At 46.4% G+C, this 16,203-nt stretch overlaps 1 protein-coding gene across 2 annotated transcripts in view; it reads right to left on the bottom strand.

Annotated features, from left to right (window-relative positions):
* MYBBP1A (MYB binding protein 1a) overlaps nucleotides 1-16,203 on the bottom strand; it is an 80,892-nt gene that overhangs the window by 44,926 nt on the left and 19,763 nt on the right. For both annotated transcript variants that reach the window (XM_073315348.1, XM_073315349.1), the window contains exons 14-23: nucleotides 15,377-15,464; nucleotides 12,548-12,699; nucleotides 11,519-11,611; nucleotides 10,608-10,754; nucleotides 9,245-9,409; nucleotides 6,742-6,899; nucleotides 5,367-5,501; nucleotides 3,758-3,878; nucleotides 2,754-2,885; nucleotides 195-263 (exon numbers count right to left, since the gene is read on the bottom strand). In XM_073315348.1, the coding sequence (XP_073171449.1) occupies nucleotides 195-263; nucleotides 2,754-2,885; nucleotides 3,758-3,878; nucleotides 5,367-5,501; nucleotides 6,742-6,899; nucleotides 9,245-9,409; nucleotides 10,608-10,754; nucleotides 11,519-11,611; nucleotides 12,548-12,699; nucleotides 15,377-15,464 (1,260 nt within the window). The remainder of the gene's footprint in view (nucleotides 1-194; nucleotides 264-2,753; nucleotides 2,886-3,757; nucleotides 3,879-5,366; nucleotides 5,502-6,741; nucleotides 6,900-9,244; nucleotides 9,410-10,607; nucleotides 10,755-11,518; nucleotides 11,612-12,547; nucleotides 12,700-15,376; nucleotides 15,465-16,203) is intronic.

Genomic DNA, 16,203 nt, shown 5'->3' with positions numbered 1-16,203 from the left:
CAGAATCTACCTCATATACCCACAGTGGGAAAGCAAGAGCCACAAGAGAACACTCCTTGGGAAGCCCACTTTGCAGAACAGGGCAATTCCAAAGCCAGCAATACATCTATGAAGCATCAGCCGAGCCAGCACGATTAAGTGCCATCTCCAAATTGCTGTTGAACACAGCTTTGCTTCCTTGTTTTCCTTCTTACCTGCTGATGCTGCCTTGCTCCTGCTGTGATAGACTTCACGAGGGTGTCTATTAACGGTTTACACATGACCTGTAACAAAGAAAGACCCGGCCATTAGTGACTTGCTGCAAAACCTAGTTTGCTTGTTTGTTTTTTTAAAAAAGGCCTAAATTTTAGTCAGCTGTTGTGTATGTTGATTCAGTACCCGGTTACTGGAAAGGTAACCAGCTTTGCTCACAACAACTCTGGGCAAAGCCTTAGCTCTACTGAAGTCAGTGGCAAAACTCCCACTGTCTTCAATAGGGCCCCAATTTCATGCTCTGTCTTTTGACTGGTACTGTGGGCTTAAGCCCAGATCCTGCCAACATTTTAGGCACCTCTACAATCCCACTGACGCATGGGAATACCCAGAGTTAGGGTTTGTCTACAAAGGGAATTATTCCTGATTAATTCCGTGTGTGGATGCTCTAATTCTGGAACAGAGTGCCTTATTCCGAATTAGCTTAATCCACTTTGCAAGTGCTTAATCCTGCTTTAAAGTCACACCCTAACCTAATTTATTCCGGATTAGTTTTCATGAGTAGACAAGCCCTTGGAATGGAGAATACTAAAAAAAATAAAAGCAAACAAGAGTGTTGGAAGGGATACTGAATATCATGCTTCATGGAAATCAGCCTGCAACTAATGCGGGTCAGGGAGAGTTTCCCTGTGGACAGGTTATTCCATAATTGCCCACTGCGGAGTTTCTTGCACCTTCCTCTGAAAAAGCAGGTATTCCCCACTGTCAGTGAGAGGTTACCAGACTAGTGGACCTGAAGTCTGAGGTCAATCTGGCAACTCCTATGTCTCTAACTGAATCCTTCCAGCTTCACGAGCATTAAGAATCCAAAGAGAACAATGCAAACAAGAAGGGTGCACAAATATCTTGCTCAAACATCTGTGATTTCATGTATAAATAATTGTAATGCTTTGCTCTGACCAAGCACCTTGTCCATCAGAGCACTCGCAGTTTTTTGCTATAGAATGGACCCCTCCTGAACTCTTTGTGTGGTTATTAAAAACCGTAGAGACTCAGGAGGCAACTCAGACCCGTGACTCAGTGAATGAACAGGCCGGGCAACAGGTTAAACTGAAACTGAACATCCCAACACCCTGGTAAACCATCACCTTTAAATGGACAAAAATCAGAAACGAAGGTTATGGGGATGATCCTGAAAGCAATTCCGTGCCCTTAGATCCTGGTGCCTCCAATGGGAGCCCAGAGCACTTGGCATGTTGCAGAATCGGGTCTTAAGCAAGTTGCCCAAGATCAATGGAAAAGCCAGGAGTAGGCACATGAGACTCTGTGGCCAATAGCCGGTATTTGCCCTTCCCACCTCTCACTGGCCAATTAGGGTAGGGCAGGGCACAGCCTCGCAAGGAAACCAACCTTCCAGAAGCTCCCCCTTGCCAGAGCTGAATTAAGTAAAGAATCTGAAAATGGCTCATTCTCAGTTTGACATTTTGGAGCCTCTTTCCTTAGTTAAACAGCTATGAGACAGCTGTCCAGTGGCTATTTCCCCTGCTCCGAAAGGGCTTGAAGCATCACAGAATTTCGTGGGTTTTGGTTTGGGTTTGTTTTTTATTAAGCCATCACCTCCATTTCTTGATGGCCCCAGCTCAGCCGCTCCATGATCACAGCTTATTGCAAACACCACAGCACTCCAGGAAGCTAATTAAACTGCCACAGCAGCCCAGGGAGAGATGGCTGTCTGCAGGTCTGAGGTTTTATTTGGGAAGAGACGTGTTCAGGACAAATACTGCTCACTGAGTCCAACACACTGAGGTCAGCCTCATCCCCAGAGACGGTTTACAATGCTGAGGATTCTGGAGAAAGGGCCCTCCTAAAGCATAGTCTCCTTTACCCGAAAGCCTCTGTGTATCTGAAGTACCAGGAGGGGCATGTCCTCTAGCTGTCAAGAGGAGGGAAGGGGTTCAGAGAACTGTTTCTTGGACAGACTCCTGGAAAGCCATCTGGAGGGTAGGAGGCAGCCTCTATAGGTGCAGAGGTTCAAAGCCTGCAGGAGTCAACATCCATTGCCTATCCCAAAGGTTTGAGGGTGACGACACTGCTCTACCAACAAGGTTGGAATATGTGCACTGGAGTCTAGTTTGCAGGAGACTGAGAAAATGCAGAGACTCAGCACACCTTGTGTGTGCAGATAAAAAGCCATTGCCCGGAGGCAGCTGGATTAGAATTGCAAGCCTAATGCATCCCTACCGTCTTGAGTACACGTATCAAGCTAATACACAATGGCAGATTTCATCTGGCTAGGGCCTCATAAGGCATCCTAAAAAGTATGGCCTTTCAATTCAATTTAGATTTCTATGCCAGTATTCCCCTGTATGATACTGTGTTGTTAATGGCAGGATGTAAGAATAGTTCATTTCTCTGCCTCTTAGACTTAGCAAGCTGAAATTCTTGTAAATCTTACAGCTGTTCTGCAAGCCTGCAATTAACTGAAATAAAAAAAAAAAAACTCGTTGCTTTCTGTGGGTTTACACTGGAACACAGGGTACCACATTCCTAGCAATGCTTACCGGGAAGCGGTTGAAGAGATCAAGAAACATAGATCCCGTGAGGGCACTCTTTCGCCTGGTCAGGAATCCACTCAATGCCTCCTGATACAGCATGGTCACTCTCTTCAGGTCTAGAAGGCCTGTGCCAGAAAGCTGGAAAGCGCAGCGAGGAAAGATGAGCTTGTGAAGCAATGGGAACGATTCTTTCTATACCAGAGCACCAGGGAGCACGTCAAGATTGCCAAAGCTTATCGTTCTTGGGTAACTTACACATTTGTCCCAAACAACATGCCTTTTCAGGGCCCACCCCAAGCATATTCCTCACACCACCGAACTCATGAGAGCTGTGTGCGCACAATGAATGCAGGATCAAGACCACTCAGCTTTTACCTGGTGCCTTTAATTTATAGCTCCCCAAGTGCTTTATGAAAGGTAACTATCCTTATTCCCATCGACCAGGTAGGGAAAACTAAGGCACAGAAAGGGATCGACACTAGGATTTTCAGAACAGCTTGAGACCTTTGCCCAAGGCCACAGATCAGTGGCAGAGCTAGAAACAGCACCCAGGTTTCCTGACTGACAATCTACTGGACAACACTACCGCCATACACAGGTGAATTAGGCCATGCTCCAATTTGCTGGATTACACTCTACCCCTCCTGGAAAAGGGCTCAGAGTCAGCAGGAAGAGGTAGTGGGGCAAAGATATGTGAGAACAATGGGGTGAGCAGCATGAATATGTATGCTCGGGATCTGGTTTATTATCCAATTAGCAGGCACCCAAAATGTATTAGGACCCCTTGATGGCTGAAGGAGAGATACCTCACCTGGACAAGTGGTTAAGATGGAGACAGGGTAGGAGGATATGGGAGTTCAGGAAACGAAGGGTTTTCTCATCAGAGAGGCAGGACATTGTGGGACCATGACCACCAAGGTCAATAATACAAGGCAGACTGATAATACAAAAGCCACCTGGGATCCCAGCCCCGTAAAGCCCCTGCCTGGGGAAGCAGCCAGCCCTCTTACCTGGTCAGTCTGTGCACTGCTCCCTTTGCTGTTTTTCTGTTTCTTTTTCGAGGGAGAAAGAGGAGTCGCCATCTCTCTGGCCACATTTCCTTTCAGCACTTTGAACAGGTACAAAGAGGCGCTGAACCAGAAACAAAGCGGACAGGTGGGCAGTGTTTAGTGGAGTGCCCAAAAGCCGAGGCTCGTGGCCCCTGCAATCAGGTCTCCAACAGAACTTACAAGCAGGCCACTGGTCAGACAGACAGAGCAAGCAGCTCTTCTCAGTGATCTGCAGCAGGGACAACAAACAAGTCTGGAGGCTGGGGTGGGGCTGCAGGGTCTCCTCTCTCTAATGCAGTCTCTGTTTTACTGACGACTACATCAGGAGCTAACACCACTTTGCTCGTTACACCTTCCACCCAAGAATTGCCCAGTGCCTTGCACACTCTTATTCACTGTATTGTGGTAGCACCTACAGCTGCCCTATTGCACTAGGCACTGTACACACACGCAATGGGAAGGCGGCCCCTACCCCAAAAGGCAGACAGTCTAACGCATCGGTGGGATACAGCCAACAGATTGCAGAGGGAAGCACAATGTTACAGCTGAGTCAAACCTGACTAGGTATGTTTAGAGAGCTAAGTAGTGGCATCCCCATTCAGAGATGGGAGAACCAAGGCTCAGAGACGGAAAGGGACTAGCTTGAGGTCACCCACGTTTTCTGGCATAACACGGCAACAGGAGAAATAAATGTAGGCTGCACCAGCATCTTGGGAGCTCCTAACCCACCTGTACCAAGGGGGAGAGAAGCAGACGCTGTCAAGTAGAGGTTAGCGCCCTTCCGCTTAAGATTTTCAGCTGTTTAAAGCTCTTGTGAAACACAGATGGGGAAACAAGCTACCAGTGTGCATGCAGAATGGCCACTGCAAGGGGACGCCAGCCCTGCAGTGACACCAGCTCCCATCCCGATCAGCCGGAATCAAGACCCAATTCCATCGCCTACTTCAGAAGCCAGCGAGAGACTTTCTACCAGTTGGGTTGGACCATTTCTGTACCATATATCCCAGGCAAGAGGAGCATTACAAATTTTGCTTCTCATGTCAGTGGTGCTTCAAACTGGCAGGACACTCTCCCTAGCTTGCCAGCTCAGACGCTGTCCCACGACCCTCAGGACTTCCCCCCTCACTTCTCTACAGCCTCCTCAGGATTTTCCAACGCTCACATTTCCCCCAGGCCTACTGGTCAACTTGGTTTCACCGGCTCTGTCTACTGGAATGGTTTCAGTGCTACCATAACTAACGAGCTATAATGGTTAGTTGTAACCATTGTAATCAAATAAAACGGACCAGACAAAACTGCCGCTGGCCCCCCTTACCCCTTTCAATTAACGATTTGAAATATTAGCACCATTTCCTCAGCCTATGAGCCACCGAGGTCTTCGGTTTCACCAACCTGAATGGTGGCACCTCTCCGCTCACCTAGTAAACGCCTGCAGCATATGGACTGAAGACAGACCTTGTGTAAGGTCTCCACTGAGGTCAGTGCAACTGTACCCACTTACAGCAGCTGTGAATAGGCCCTCCTCCTAGCACGGTGTTAAATAAAAAATTCTCCCAGCCTTGCTACCCACCTGAAATAGTAGAGTGCCAATGCGGAGTCCGTGTGCTTGCTGGCTCTCTTCACCAGGCTCTCCAACAGGCCATGCAAATCCTCCTGCAGGTCACCCACACTCCTGCAGTACTGCTTGGCTCTGCATAAGTGATTCCTGAAAGGAGGACACAGGCATTAAGAATGCAGGGCTGTCACCTCGGAAGAGAGAGTTCGGAGCAAAGCGCTGGCATTAACCCTCGACATTAGGGCTCAGAGTTACCCAGCATGCAACTCACGGCTGGAAATGTGAGCTGTGCTGTAGCCACAGGTAGCCCTGTGGCGGAGTGGGTACAGGACTCGTTAGCTGCTTGATACTTCTTGTGCTTCAATTCAAGGATGGCATGGTTTGCGGAGCAGCTGTTTACACCTTTCACCTAGAGATCCAGGCTCACACATGAAATGCATTTGGTGGCCTCGAACCTCGTCAGTACTGAAGCACATGCAGAGCAGCGGCTGGAGTTGAAAGTGTGACTCAGAACTGAAGGTGCCTAGAGCAGGGTTGTGTGAGGGACAGGAGAGTATCATGTGCCATGCACAGCACTTTATGCCTGTCCTATCAACCGCTCTTGTGCTCTTTAACAATCCCAAACACACACACACACATACTTTCTCTCTCTCTCACACACACATACACATGCAGAATTCTGCTTCTGCACGTGAAGAATCCCTATTCATAAAAACACCCTCCCTTCCAAAGCTGTCTGGGATGACGTCAACTAGCAGAGAAATCAGGAATGTGTCAGCCCCATGTGTCTCCGCACCTTGTGTAGGAGGATAGCATGTTTCTCAAAATAATCTCCAGCAGCCGAGTGAGATTCCTTGCTGCATGATCATGAACAACTCAGCTGGTGATTTCCCCCACCCAACTGCAGGGCTCACCAGGCAAGGTCTAGCAGGGTGGGGCTGCTACAAAAATATTTTATAGTGCCGTGAAATTTACACCGCAATTTAGTAACAGAGTAAGTTGTTGGGTGATTTCACTCTGGACAAAAGAGGGTGAGTTTCCACTTAAAGCATGTGAGTCAATGCACAGCCTGAAGTCTATGGAAAGGTTACCATTGACTTCAGCAGCATGGTATGTAGGGATTTCACCTCCTCCAAATGTGTTTTGTACTTGGAATCCTTCAGTGGGAGAAGCGTGGAGGAGGAATGCTATAAACTATCAGGATTCTTTTCCTTCTAATAACAGGCAATTAGCAGAAAGAAGAATTATACTTAATCCACATACACAGCAGACTCATCACAACCAGCTGCTAGGAGTCAAGTCAGCACCACCAAGCAGTAGCTACAGAAACCAAAGACATACTGACAAGTAGTTAAAGGACTTTGAAAGCCACCTCAGTGCAGACACTTACGTGAAGATATCAGCTGTTTTCTGGAGGAAGTCTTGCTCTTGCTTGTCAGTGTCTGAACTCATGCTCCGCTCAATCACCAGAAGGAGGGGCTCGATAATATCAAACACAAGGGGGTTCTCTGGCTGCTTAGCAAGGAACACCTCAATGAGGTCCAGTACCTAGAAATATAGGTCATTCAAATGAGAATCCCTGTGGACTAGGCAATATCGAATATCAGGATGGGACAAAAATAGCTCCTTCAAATTTGTCCATTTTCAATGGTCACCTGTCAACTTGGGGGAAGTAGTAGGGAATAAAACAAATCACATTTCCATCTGAAAATTGGACACCTACTAACACCCAGAATTACTGTAACTGATAGAGATGAGAGAAGAACATTCTCTTTAGTTAATGCATTTGACAGTGCTTTGTGGATAGTCAGTTTCTGTGTTGTTGATGGGTCAATAACACTTCCTGGCTAGATCCTCAGATGGTGTAAATAGGCATAATTAGGTTGAAGACAAAGAAACTACAACCACTTCACCAGCTGAAGGCCCACTGATTTCCAGACCAGCATGATGATCTCACACCAGTGCACTGGTAGGTGTTACTAAAACTAAAAAGCAGATGCTCCTGTGACCCTGGAAACCCCTTCGTTCTTTTTCCCCCATCAGTTTGGCCACATGTATAAGTAGGGCCCTACCAAATTCAGGGTCCATTTTGGTCAATTTCATGGCCACAGGATTTTAAAAATCATAAATTTCATAATGTCAGCTATTTAAATCTGAAATTTCACACGGTTGTAACTGTAGGGGCCCTGACCCAAAAAGGAGTTGTGGGGGGGTCACAAGGTTATTGTAGGGCAGTTTGTGGTACTGCTACCTTTACTTCTGTGCTGCTGCAGCACTGCCTTCAGAGCTGGGCAACAGGAGAGCGGCAGCTGCTGGCCAGGGTCCCAGCTCTCAAGGCAGAACTGCGGCCAACAGCAGCACAGAAGAAGGATGGGATGGGATGGTATTACCACCCTTTCTTCTGTGCTGGTGCCTCCAGAGCTGGGCACTCAGTCAGCAGCGGCCACTCTCCGGCCGCCCAGCTCAGCAAGCAGCAGCGCAGAAGTAAGGATGGCATAGTATGGCATTGCCACCCTTACTTCTGCGCTACTGCTGGGAGGGTGCCACCTTTAGAACTGGGAGCCCAGCTAACAGCCACTGCTCTCTGGCCACTCGGCTCTGAAGGCAACGCAGAAGTAAGGCTGGCAACACCACGATCCCCCTAAAATAACCCTGTGACACCCCCCCCCCCCCCCCCGAAATTCCCTTTTGGGTCAATTTGAGAAACATTCGTCTCCCCCATGAAATCTGTATAGCATAAGAACATAAAAATGGCCCTACTGGGTCAGACCAAAGGTCCATCCCGTCCCAGCATCCCATCCTCTGACAGCGGCCAGTGCCAGGCCCAAGCAGGAACGAACAGAACACGTAATCATCAAGTGATCCATCCCGTCGCCCATCCCCAGCCTCTGGCAAACAGAGGCCAGGGACACCATTCCTGCCCATCCTGGCTAACAGCCATTGATGGACATATCCTCCATCAATTTATCTAGTTCTTTTTTGAACCCTGTTATGGTCTTGGCCTTCACAACACCCTCTGGCAAGGAGTTCCACAGGTTGACTGCGTTATGTGAAGAAATACTTCCTTTTATTTGTTTTAAACCTTCTGCCTATTAATTTCATTTGGTGACCCCTAGTTCTTGTGTTATGAGGTAAGGTATGAGGTATAGCGTAAAAGCACACCAAAGACCACATTTCACAGGGGTAGACCAGATTTCATGGTCCATTACATGCTTTTCATGGCCGTGAATTTGATAGGGCCCTATTTATAAATTACTGCTCAAGAATCCGTTTACCAGATGAAGCAGCTTGACAAACTGCAAATCCATTCTACAGGTTCTACTGTCACCCAGTGGTCACAAATTAATACTACGTTCACAGCTACCTAGGGAAACTCTTTTCACTGCCGAGTTCATCTCCAAGCCCTGCCATTATTATACCTAATAACTCAGGGAAAAACATACAGCCAAGAGTTTCCAGGAGGGATTTTGGGTGCCTCCATTTCTCAGTGCTCAACTTGAGACATAAAATCAAAAAGTGCCAAGTACTCACCATCTGAAAAATCAGGCCCCTTTAAGGCACCCCCAGCTGAACATACAACAGCCAGCTAAGACACCCAAAATCACTGTTTTCTTTTGAAAAGCTTTGCTTCTTTATTATTAATTAATTATTATTATATATTCTGTAGTAGGTCTTTGGAGACCTATTCATGCTCTAGAACCCCAATGTGCTAGGAGCTGTACAAAAACCAGAACAAAACACAGTCCCTGTCAAACGAAGCTTACAATATAAAGACACATTTAATGTTTTTGGCTGCATTAGCAGCTTATTCAATGCAATAAAATACACCCCGCTGTTTAACAACATGCTACAAAGATAGACATGAGCCATTCAATAGGATATTTGCTTCCTACCTTAATCTTAAAATCCCTCCGTAAGATTTTCTCCTTCCGCATCTTTTCTTTCTCATCCTTCTTTGCCTGGATCCGCTTCTGCTGCTCAGCAAAGAGGGCCGAAACATTCTCATCAAGGGCCAGCATGGTTTCATCATCCACATCCTCATCACTCTTGTCTCCTCCCTTTAAAAAACAAAAAAGTAATTTTACTTATTTTAAAATTCGATCCCCCTTTCCTCAGCCTCTTGGGACTGCAGTTCACTGGGGTCCAAACACTTAGAGCAATGGAGAGTTCTAGCCATTAAGCCTCAAGAGGGACAGGATGGATTTGGCTAGCACAGGTGTCCAACAGACTTCCCCACATGTGGAGACCGACCTGAGGTTTAGAAGCTTTTACCCGACAAAGATTAGCCCAGCGTAAGCCTACTACGCAAAGGGTTGTGAGAAGGCTGCAGAGATGTGTAAAAGGGCAACTACCTGCCTATGTCTTGCATGCATGTCTCTGATGGCCAGGTTACTGCGAAACTGACTGGACAGGTAATTGGGTGCTTTCCAGCCACCCGACCCACCAAAGGACAAGAGGCAGAAACACTTGCACTATATGGGCCCAGCTCAGACTGCTTCCAACATGGATGCATGTGGGGGGAAAAAAGCGGCCAGAGAAGGACAACTTTTGTGCTCCAATCCCTCCCATCTGACGAGTTCAGGGTTACAGATGACTGCAGAAGCCTAGTGTTTGGACCAGGTGACAGGGAAGAGGCCTGTGTTTCCCTCTGGTCTCTGGCTCATGGTGTGATCTCTGGCAGCTCCCTCTGTGCTGTAGTTGTTCCATCAGTAAAATGGGTAACACTTAGCCCCATCTGTGAAGGGCTTAGAGAAAATCCAACCAAACCTGCTACATAAATGCTCAATATTATCACCTGCCCCCCTGCCCCTGATGCTCTGCTACCACTGACATGAGAAGTCTCCACAGGCAGCATACGAAGGCACTGCGCCCCCACACACAGACCAACCTGAATCCAGACCTCTAGTGACACCGCTTGGCATAACCCAGGTGTGCCAGTCCACACAAATATCACCTAAGGCATACATTTTTAGCTACAGGCCAAGATTTACAGAGGAGCCTAAATGGGGCTCGGCATCCAAGTCCCATTAACTTTCAATAGGAGTTAAATGCCTAATTCCCTTAGACTCCTGTGAAAACACCAGCCACGGGTTTCAAATACATATAAAGGATAGCTGGATCAGAATTCCTCCTACCCAGAAAGAAAGTGGATTACACCGCATCAGGGCCTTAGTTATATTGTACCACAGAATATTCAGAGCCTTCCCCTATACTCTCTCGAAGCATCAATCGTCTTGCAGCTTTGCCAACACCTACCAATGCATTCCCCGCCTGCAGGACATTCATCAGCTGATTCCGAAAATTTTCATCTACGCCTTCATTATTATTCTCATCTTCACGGTCTTCCTCTCCATCTTCCTCGGAGCTGTCGTCATCAGAAGAGTCGGCACTTTCCTCCTCATTCTGTGAAGAAGAAAAAAAAGAGTCCACCTCACCAATTAAGTGGCATGCGAATTTAACGCTGGTGAGACAAAGAACAAGCAATGGCAACGCACGCTTTCTCGATGCTGCCCGGCCTGTGTGCCTCAAAAGGGATGGGGAAAGAGTGATGCTGGCAGAAAGGACATCAAGTCTGCATGAAAGGGATATCACTGTAGCAGAAAGAGCAGGGCAGGCCGGGAAACCTCTCTAGGCTATAAAATAAGAGAATTCCCAAAGAGAAGTCAGTCTGGTACTGGCTTTGGAGAAAAAGACCTGCAGGCATTGCAGGAAGGGGCCTTGTTGGGGAACCTGCTTTGGAGAGTTATTTTCATGCCTAATGAACTTGGATTTGGCCCACACCACTTGAGTCTCTGCAGTTCCTAAACTCTGAGCTCCAGGGTCCAGACAATCCTTTGTCACAACTATTCAGGCTGTGGCTCTTCTGCTTAACTGCCAACAACAGGTGATCATCATGGTGGCTTGTCCGATGCGGAGACCTGTCCACTGGAAATCACACTTTATAAAGCTGTATTTCCAACAGTATTTGTCTTCAGCACAAAGAGACTAACATTTAGGCACTTTCAACAAGACGTGTTAGGACTGCATCAGAAAAATATCCCTTAGCAGAGGAGCAGTCATTTCATTAAAAGAGAAATGCAACTAACTTCTAAAGCCACAGATCTGCAGTAATACTGTTTTCAATGGTCAGGGATGGAAGATTATTTCTTTAAATGGAAGAGAGTTACCGTATCCTCCAGCAAGGTTTTCTTCTTCTTGTCTGTTTCTTCCATCACAACAACAGCACTTTCCTCATCCTGGTCTTGCTCTGGATCAAGAACCTGTGGAAGAGTTTTCCAAATAAGTTTTACTTTGATTGATTTTTTATATATATACACACACACACACACACACACACACACACAGAATGTACAGCTGTTTTCAGCAAACTGAATTAGCTGAACAATGACCAAGTTATAACAGACTAGAAAAACATACCTTTCTAGCTTCTGTCAATAGTTTTACACCTGCTATTTATGGAAACCCATACCAGAAAATTTGAAAAAAAGCCATATGATACTTCTACAACTAACAAATAAGAGGGGGAAAGGAAAATATGAGAGGAAGAGAGTGGTAAAATGAACAGACATCTATTTTAACTCATAATACACATTACATTCCTCATAGCAAGTACTTTCGAGTTGTTTTTTTGCAATCGATAGATTCTTCTCTCATCAGATGCAACATTAGGTAGCGGTGTGACACTATTCTTTCAGAGTTTGAACTTCAGGTACTTTTAGCTTCTTTTCTTTTTTTTTAATTATGATTCATGCTAAAACATATAAGCACACTGATGTATAAAGTGACCCAATAATTTCCTAAACTAAAGATAACAAAGGAAAAAAAGGTGGACAAATATAAGCTGTCCTAGGTTCGCTGGTTCAAGAACAGGTGGCCCTGCACAAATCCTCTCATAAGATTCTTTTAAGACTCAGAAGTACGTATTTTAGGACATTCCCATTTCATAGCATGCACTCTCACAGTGGCCTCTCCTTTAACCCCTGAGCTAGAAACTGGACACATACTCCTGGACCTAGAATGACACAGGCAGGTAGATAGCAGGCTGCAACCTAGAAGGTGAAGGAGCTATCTGCTTTACCAAAACCCCCCAAGCCATAGGATGCCCCCTTACTGTCCTCATTTAACCAAAACCTCACTTTACTTGTGAAATCAGAAACTTCAACCAATCCAGCTCCCACCCCAGATCCCTCACTTACATTCAGGATCAGGTGCAGGGCTTTCTTTGACATGTAAGGACATATGCGTCCAAACACACTTTTGGAGACCCGGCGCATGAGTAGGCTGGGCTGGGAGAGGAGGGATAGAAGAATTTCCACAATCACCTCCACCCATTCTGGCTCTTCGTTATCTGTGCAGGAAACAGAAAGGCATCAGCACAGGAGAAATTAAAACTTGGGCACCAGGCTCTCAAGGTACTTCCAAGAAAGGGCTACAGACACCTCCATCAGGCAAAAATATAATAATGCTAGCCAAATGGGGGAAGAACACAGGTTTTTCTGCAGTGACGTGGTCTGGGAATAATACAGTATGTTGGTGGTTGATGCAATTGTATTGAAAAGGTTACTGTCACTATAAAGATGACAGACCTAAAATCTTCTTTAGAACACAGCCTAAAGCAAATGAGCATTCCACCAGGCAACAGGCCTGGCCAGTCCTGCTATCTGGTTTGCTCCACAGGCCTGTATCTAGCTATGTAAAGGCTCTCATTGCCTTAGTATTCAAGAGTCCCACAACCGTTAATGGATTTGTCCCCATGCCCACTGAGTCAGGGAAGCGATAGCCCCACTTTACAGGTGGGGAATGTAGGCACAGGGTAGATAAAATGCAACGTGCCCACGGCCACAGAGGCAGTCTGTGGGGGAGCTATGAATTGAACAGGTCTGCTAAGTCACAGGCTAGTGCCCCACCCACTAAATCAGAGGTGTCACGTACAGAGCAGGCAGGACCGACCCAGCCTACTGGAAATATTCATTTTCCAGATTCTCCGCTTTCATTTAAACAAACAAACAAAAACAAACCGCAACAAAAAAGGAGTAAATTTTTTGCCTTACAACTAGAGAGAAAACCTTCCAAAAGTGAACCAAGGGTAACGGATGCCTGAATCAACAGACAGCCTGGAACCAATGACTTGAAGGAGCAAACTCCCCTCGTTCCAATTAATCCGATTGAAGGGTCAACTTTAAATCCCAACACTCATACTACTAGCAACAACATCAACCATTGAACAGCTGATCATTTCCACGGATGATAGGGACAGGGAGCGGAACGGATACCCTCTGGCAGGGGAATTGAGAGTTGCCACAGGGACGAACAAAGACGACTCACAAAGATGGGAAGGCTTGGAGGAGAAGAAAGAGAAACAAACGGCAACTCTAGCAGCAGTGGCCCAAAGGGGAGCAGATTCTCTCATCAAGTGATGAACAACAAAAAACGCACTGGCCCACTTATAACTGAGCACTTAGCTAATCTATACAGGTCATGTTCACCTCTGATCTCCGTGCAAACCTCCCACTGATGCCAGTGGGCATCCAGTGTGCTGTGAGGAGCAAACAGTTCTGAATTTATACCCTGGGGCCTTCAGATGAATAAGCACGGAATTTAGCCCTCTGCTCCCAATGAGTTGGACACTCCATTAGCCTTCCTACTCTCTTGGCCAGGGAAAGTTAATTCGAATGCTCTCCCTCATTTCCTTCCACAATCCCCAGACCACAGAGCTTAACCATGATCTTTTGTACCTGGGTTTTTTACATGGGATCTTGAGGTCCTATTGGCCCCACAATGTAACAAGCTCTACTTTAATAATCTAATGAGGTATGTTTACATAGTCCCTTGCTTGGTTTTTGATGCTTTGTTTTCTATGCCATATCTTTTACATGAATTACTGTTTCAGAGTAGCAGCCGTGTTAGTGTGTATCCGCAAAAAGAAAATAAGTACTTGTGGCACCTTAGAGACTAACAAATGTATTTGAGCATAAGCTTTTGTGAGCTACAGCTCACTTCATCGGCTGCATACAGTGGAAAATATAGTGGGGAGATTTTATATACACAGAGAATTACTGTGCCACTCTGTGGAAAAAATTAGTTAAGGGAAAGGCTTAAGCCTCACAACACACCCTGCAAGTCAGGTATTATCATCATGGTTTCTCAATGGGGAAATTGAGGCACAGAGAGCGGACACAAGTTGTCCAACACAATGAGTCAGTGGCTGAGCCAGAATTAGAACCCAGGAGTCCTGACTCCCAGTGCCCAGCTGCAATCACTGGATCATGCATGAGTTACTAGTTCTACCCTAAGGATTACCTTAGAGAGCAGTCATTTCAAATAACCACACTCAAAGCAGATGGTGTAAGCTGAATTCACTGCTGGCAAAAGCAGATGCAACGAATCCACTGCAGAAGCTCCCACTTACGCCAGCAATGAATTTAGCCCTCAGTGGTTAAGAAATAGTTTTTTCATAAGTAAAAATTCAGACCAAACTCCTAAAGATGATTCCCTTGTGAGATTTATCGAGAATCCTTGTCCTGAGCTTCTAACCAAGGAAACTACTCATTTATAACATGGCCATCACAATAGTATCCAGGTGCTCAGGATCTCAGAGTATCTTCCCCATAGCTCTTCTCCTTGGGTGGGAGGGTGAAGGGAATTAGTCACATGGGGAGGTGGGTTTTGAGCACCTTTGAATGGGCACCATACACACCTGCTGGTGGGAGAGGACAACAAGCCGACCCCCAGCTGACAAGCTATGCTGATATGGATTGCAACCATCAGGGTGTTGCACCTAATATTTTTGTATGCTTGAGGAAGGGAAGAGACACACCCCACTCCCTCCTCCACCAAAATCAACACTCTCTGCAGAGGGCAGGACCTAGCTCCTGCTGGTTAGTAGCGCACTTCCTCTGGTTTTGTTTTAAGATGGGCTTTATATTTTGGTAGGCTCCCAGTGCTCTGGGCAATGGAAAACACATTAACAGAGTAAAGGATTGTTAATAAATTCCCCAAGTCTCTCTCTTTAAACTGGAACTCACCAGGCTTCTTCTTCTTGGATTTCTTGTCAAACGCCCTCTCAATGCAGTTCAGAAGGTCATTCAGAAGGTCTAGGGTTTCTGCCGGAGTCTGTTCGATGTAAAACACGAGCAGAGAGAGAAGACAGGCAGTGAATACCCTCTACCAATGCAAGTGCAATGAGAATGCAAGAAACGTACCCATCTCTGCTCCCGACTTCAGCACAATGTGCCACCATTAGGATGCTAGGCCCACAGACATGTTGGGATTGTCATTTCAACCATGTGGATATCGCAGGACAAAGGGCAGGAGTCAACAGGACTAGTTGGGAACCTACTGGACCCAGTGCTTCAGGGTTGTGCAGGCCTTCAGGAAAGTACCATGGAGAGTCGGGAGTTAAGTCCATGGGAAGGAAGGGATCTCAGCACTTCAGAGGCAACTGCCCTACACTCCCCCCAAAAAAGGATTTTTGTATGTAGAACAATTCTGCATGGAGAGTGCAGTTTTAAAGCCCCTCACTTTCCAGTCATTAACTGCCAGAAAACGCTTTACTGGTCTTCTGTATATATAGTGCACGTGAACATTATATTATAGCTCAGACCAGGGATTCCAGTTCAAGCAGAACGTACAACTGAAGAGCCCACCTTGGCCGTCAGCACCAGGCCACCCCATAGCACACACCTGAGCTGGAGATGATGCAAAGCTGGCAGCTGGGGTGGCCAAGATGAGAAAGAGAGCGAGGATTTTCTGGTTGCTTTGTATTACCAGTAGCAGACATGATTCTTATTTTAACAAGATGCCAATCCCAAAGTGGAGGGTCTGAAAATAGCAGCACTTTGTACAATGTATT

Source organism: Lepidochelys kempii, chromosome 17, assembly GCF_965140265.1.
Source record: "Lepidochelys kempii isolate rLepKem1 chromosome 17, rLepKem1.hap2, whole genome shotgun sequence".
NCBI classification, from domain to species: Eukaryota; Metazoa; Chordata; order Testudines; family Cheloniidae; genus Lepidochelys; species Lepidochelys kempii.
The sequence above is the reverse complement of the archived record's forward strand: the minus strand, read 5'-3'. Positions and strand labels throughout refer to the sequence as shown.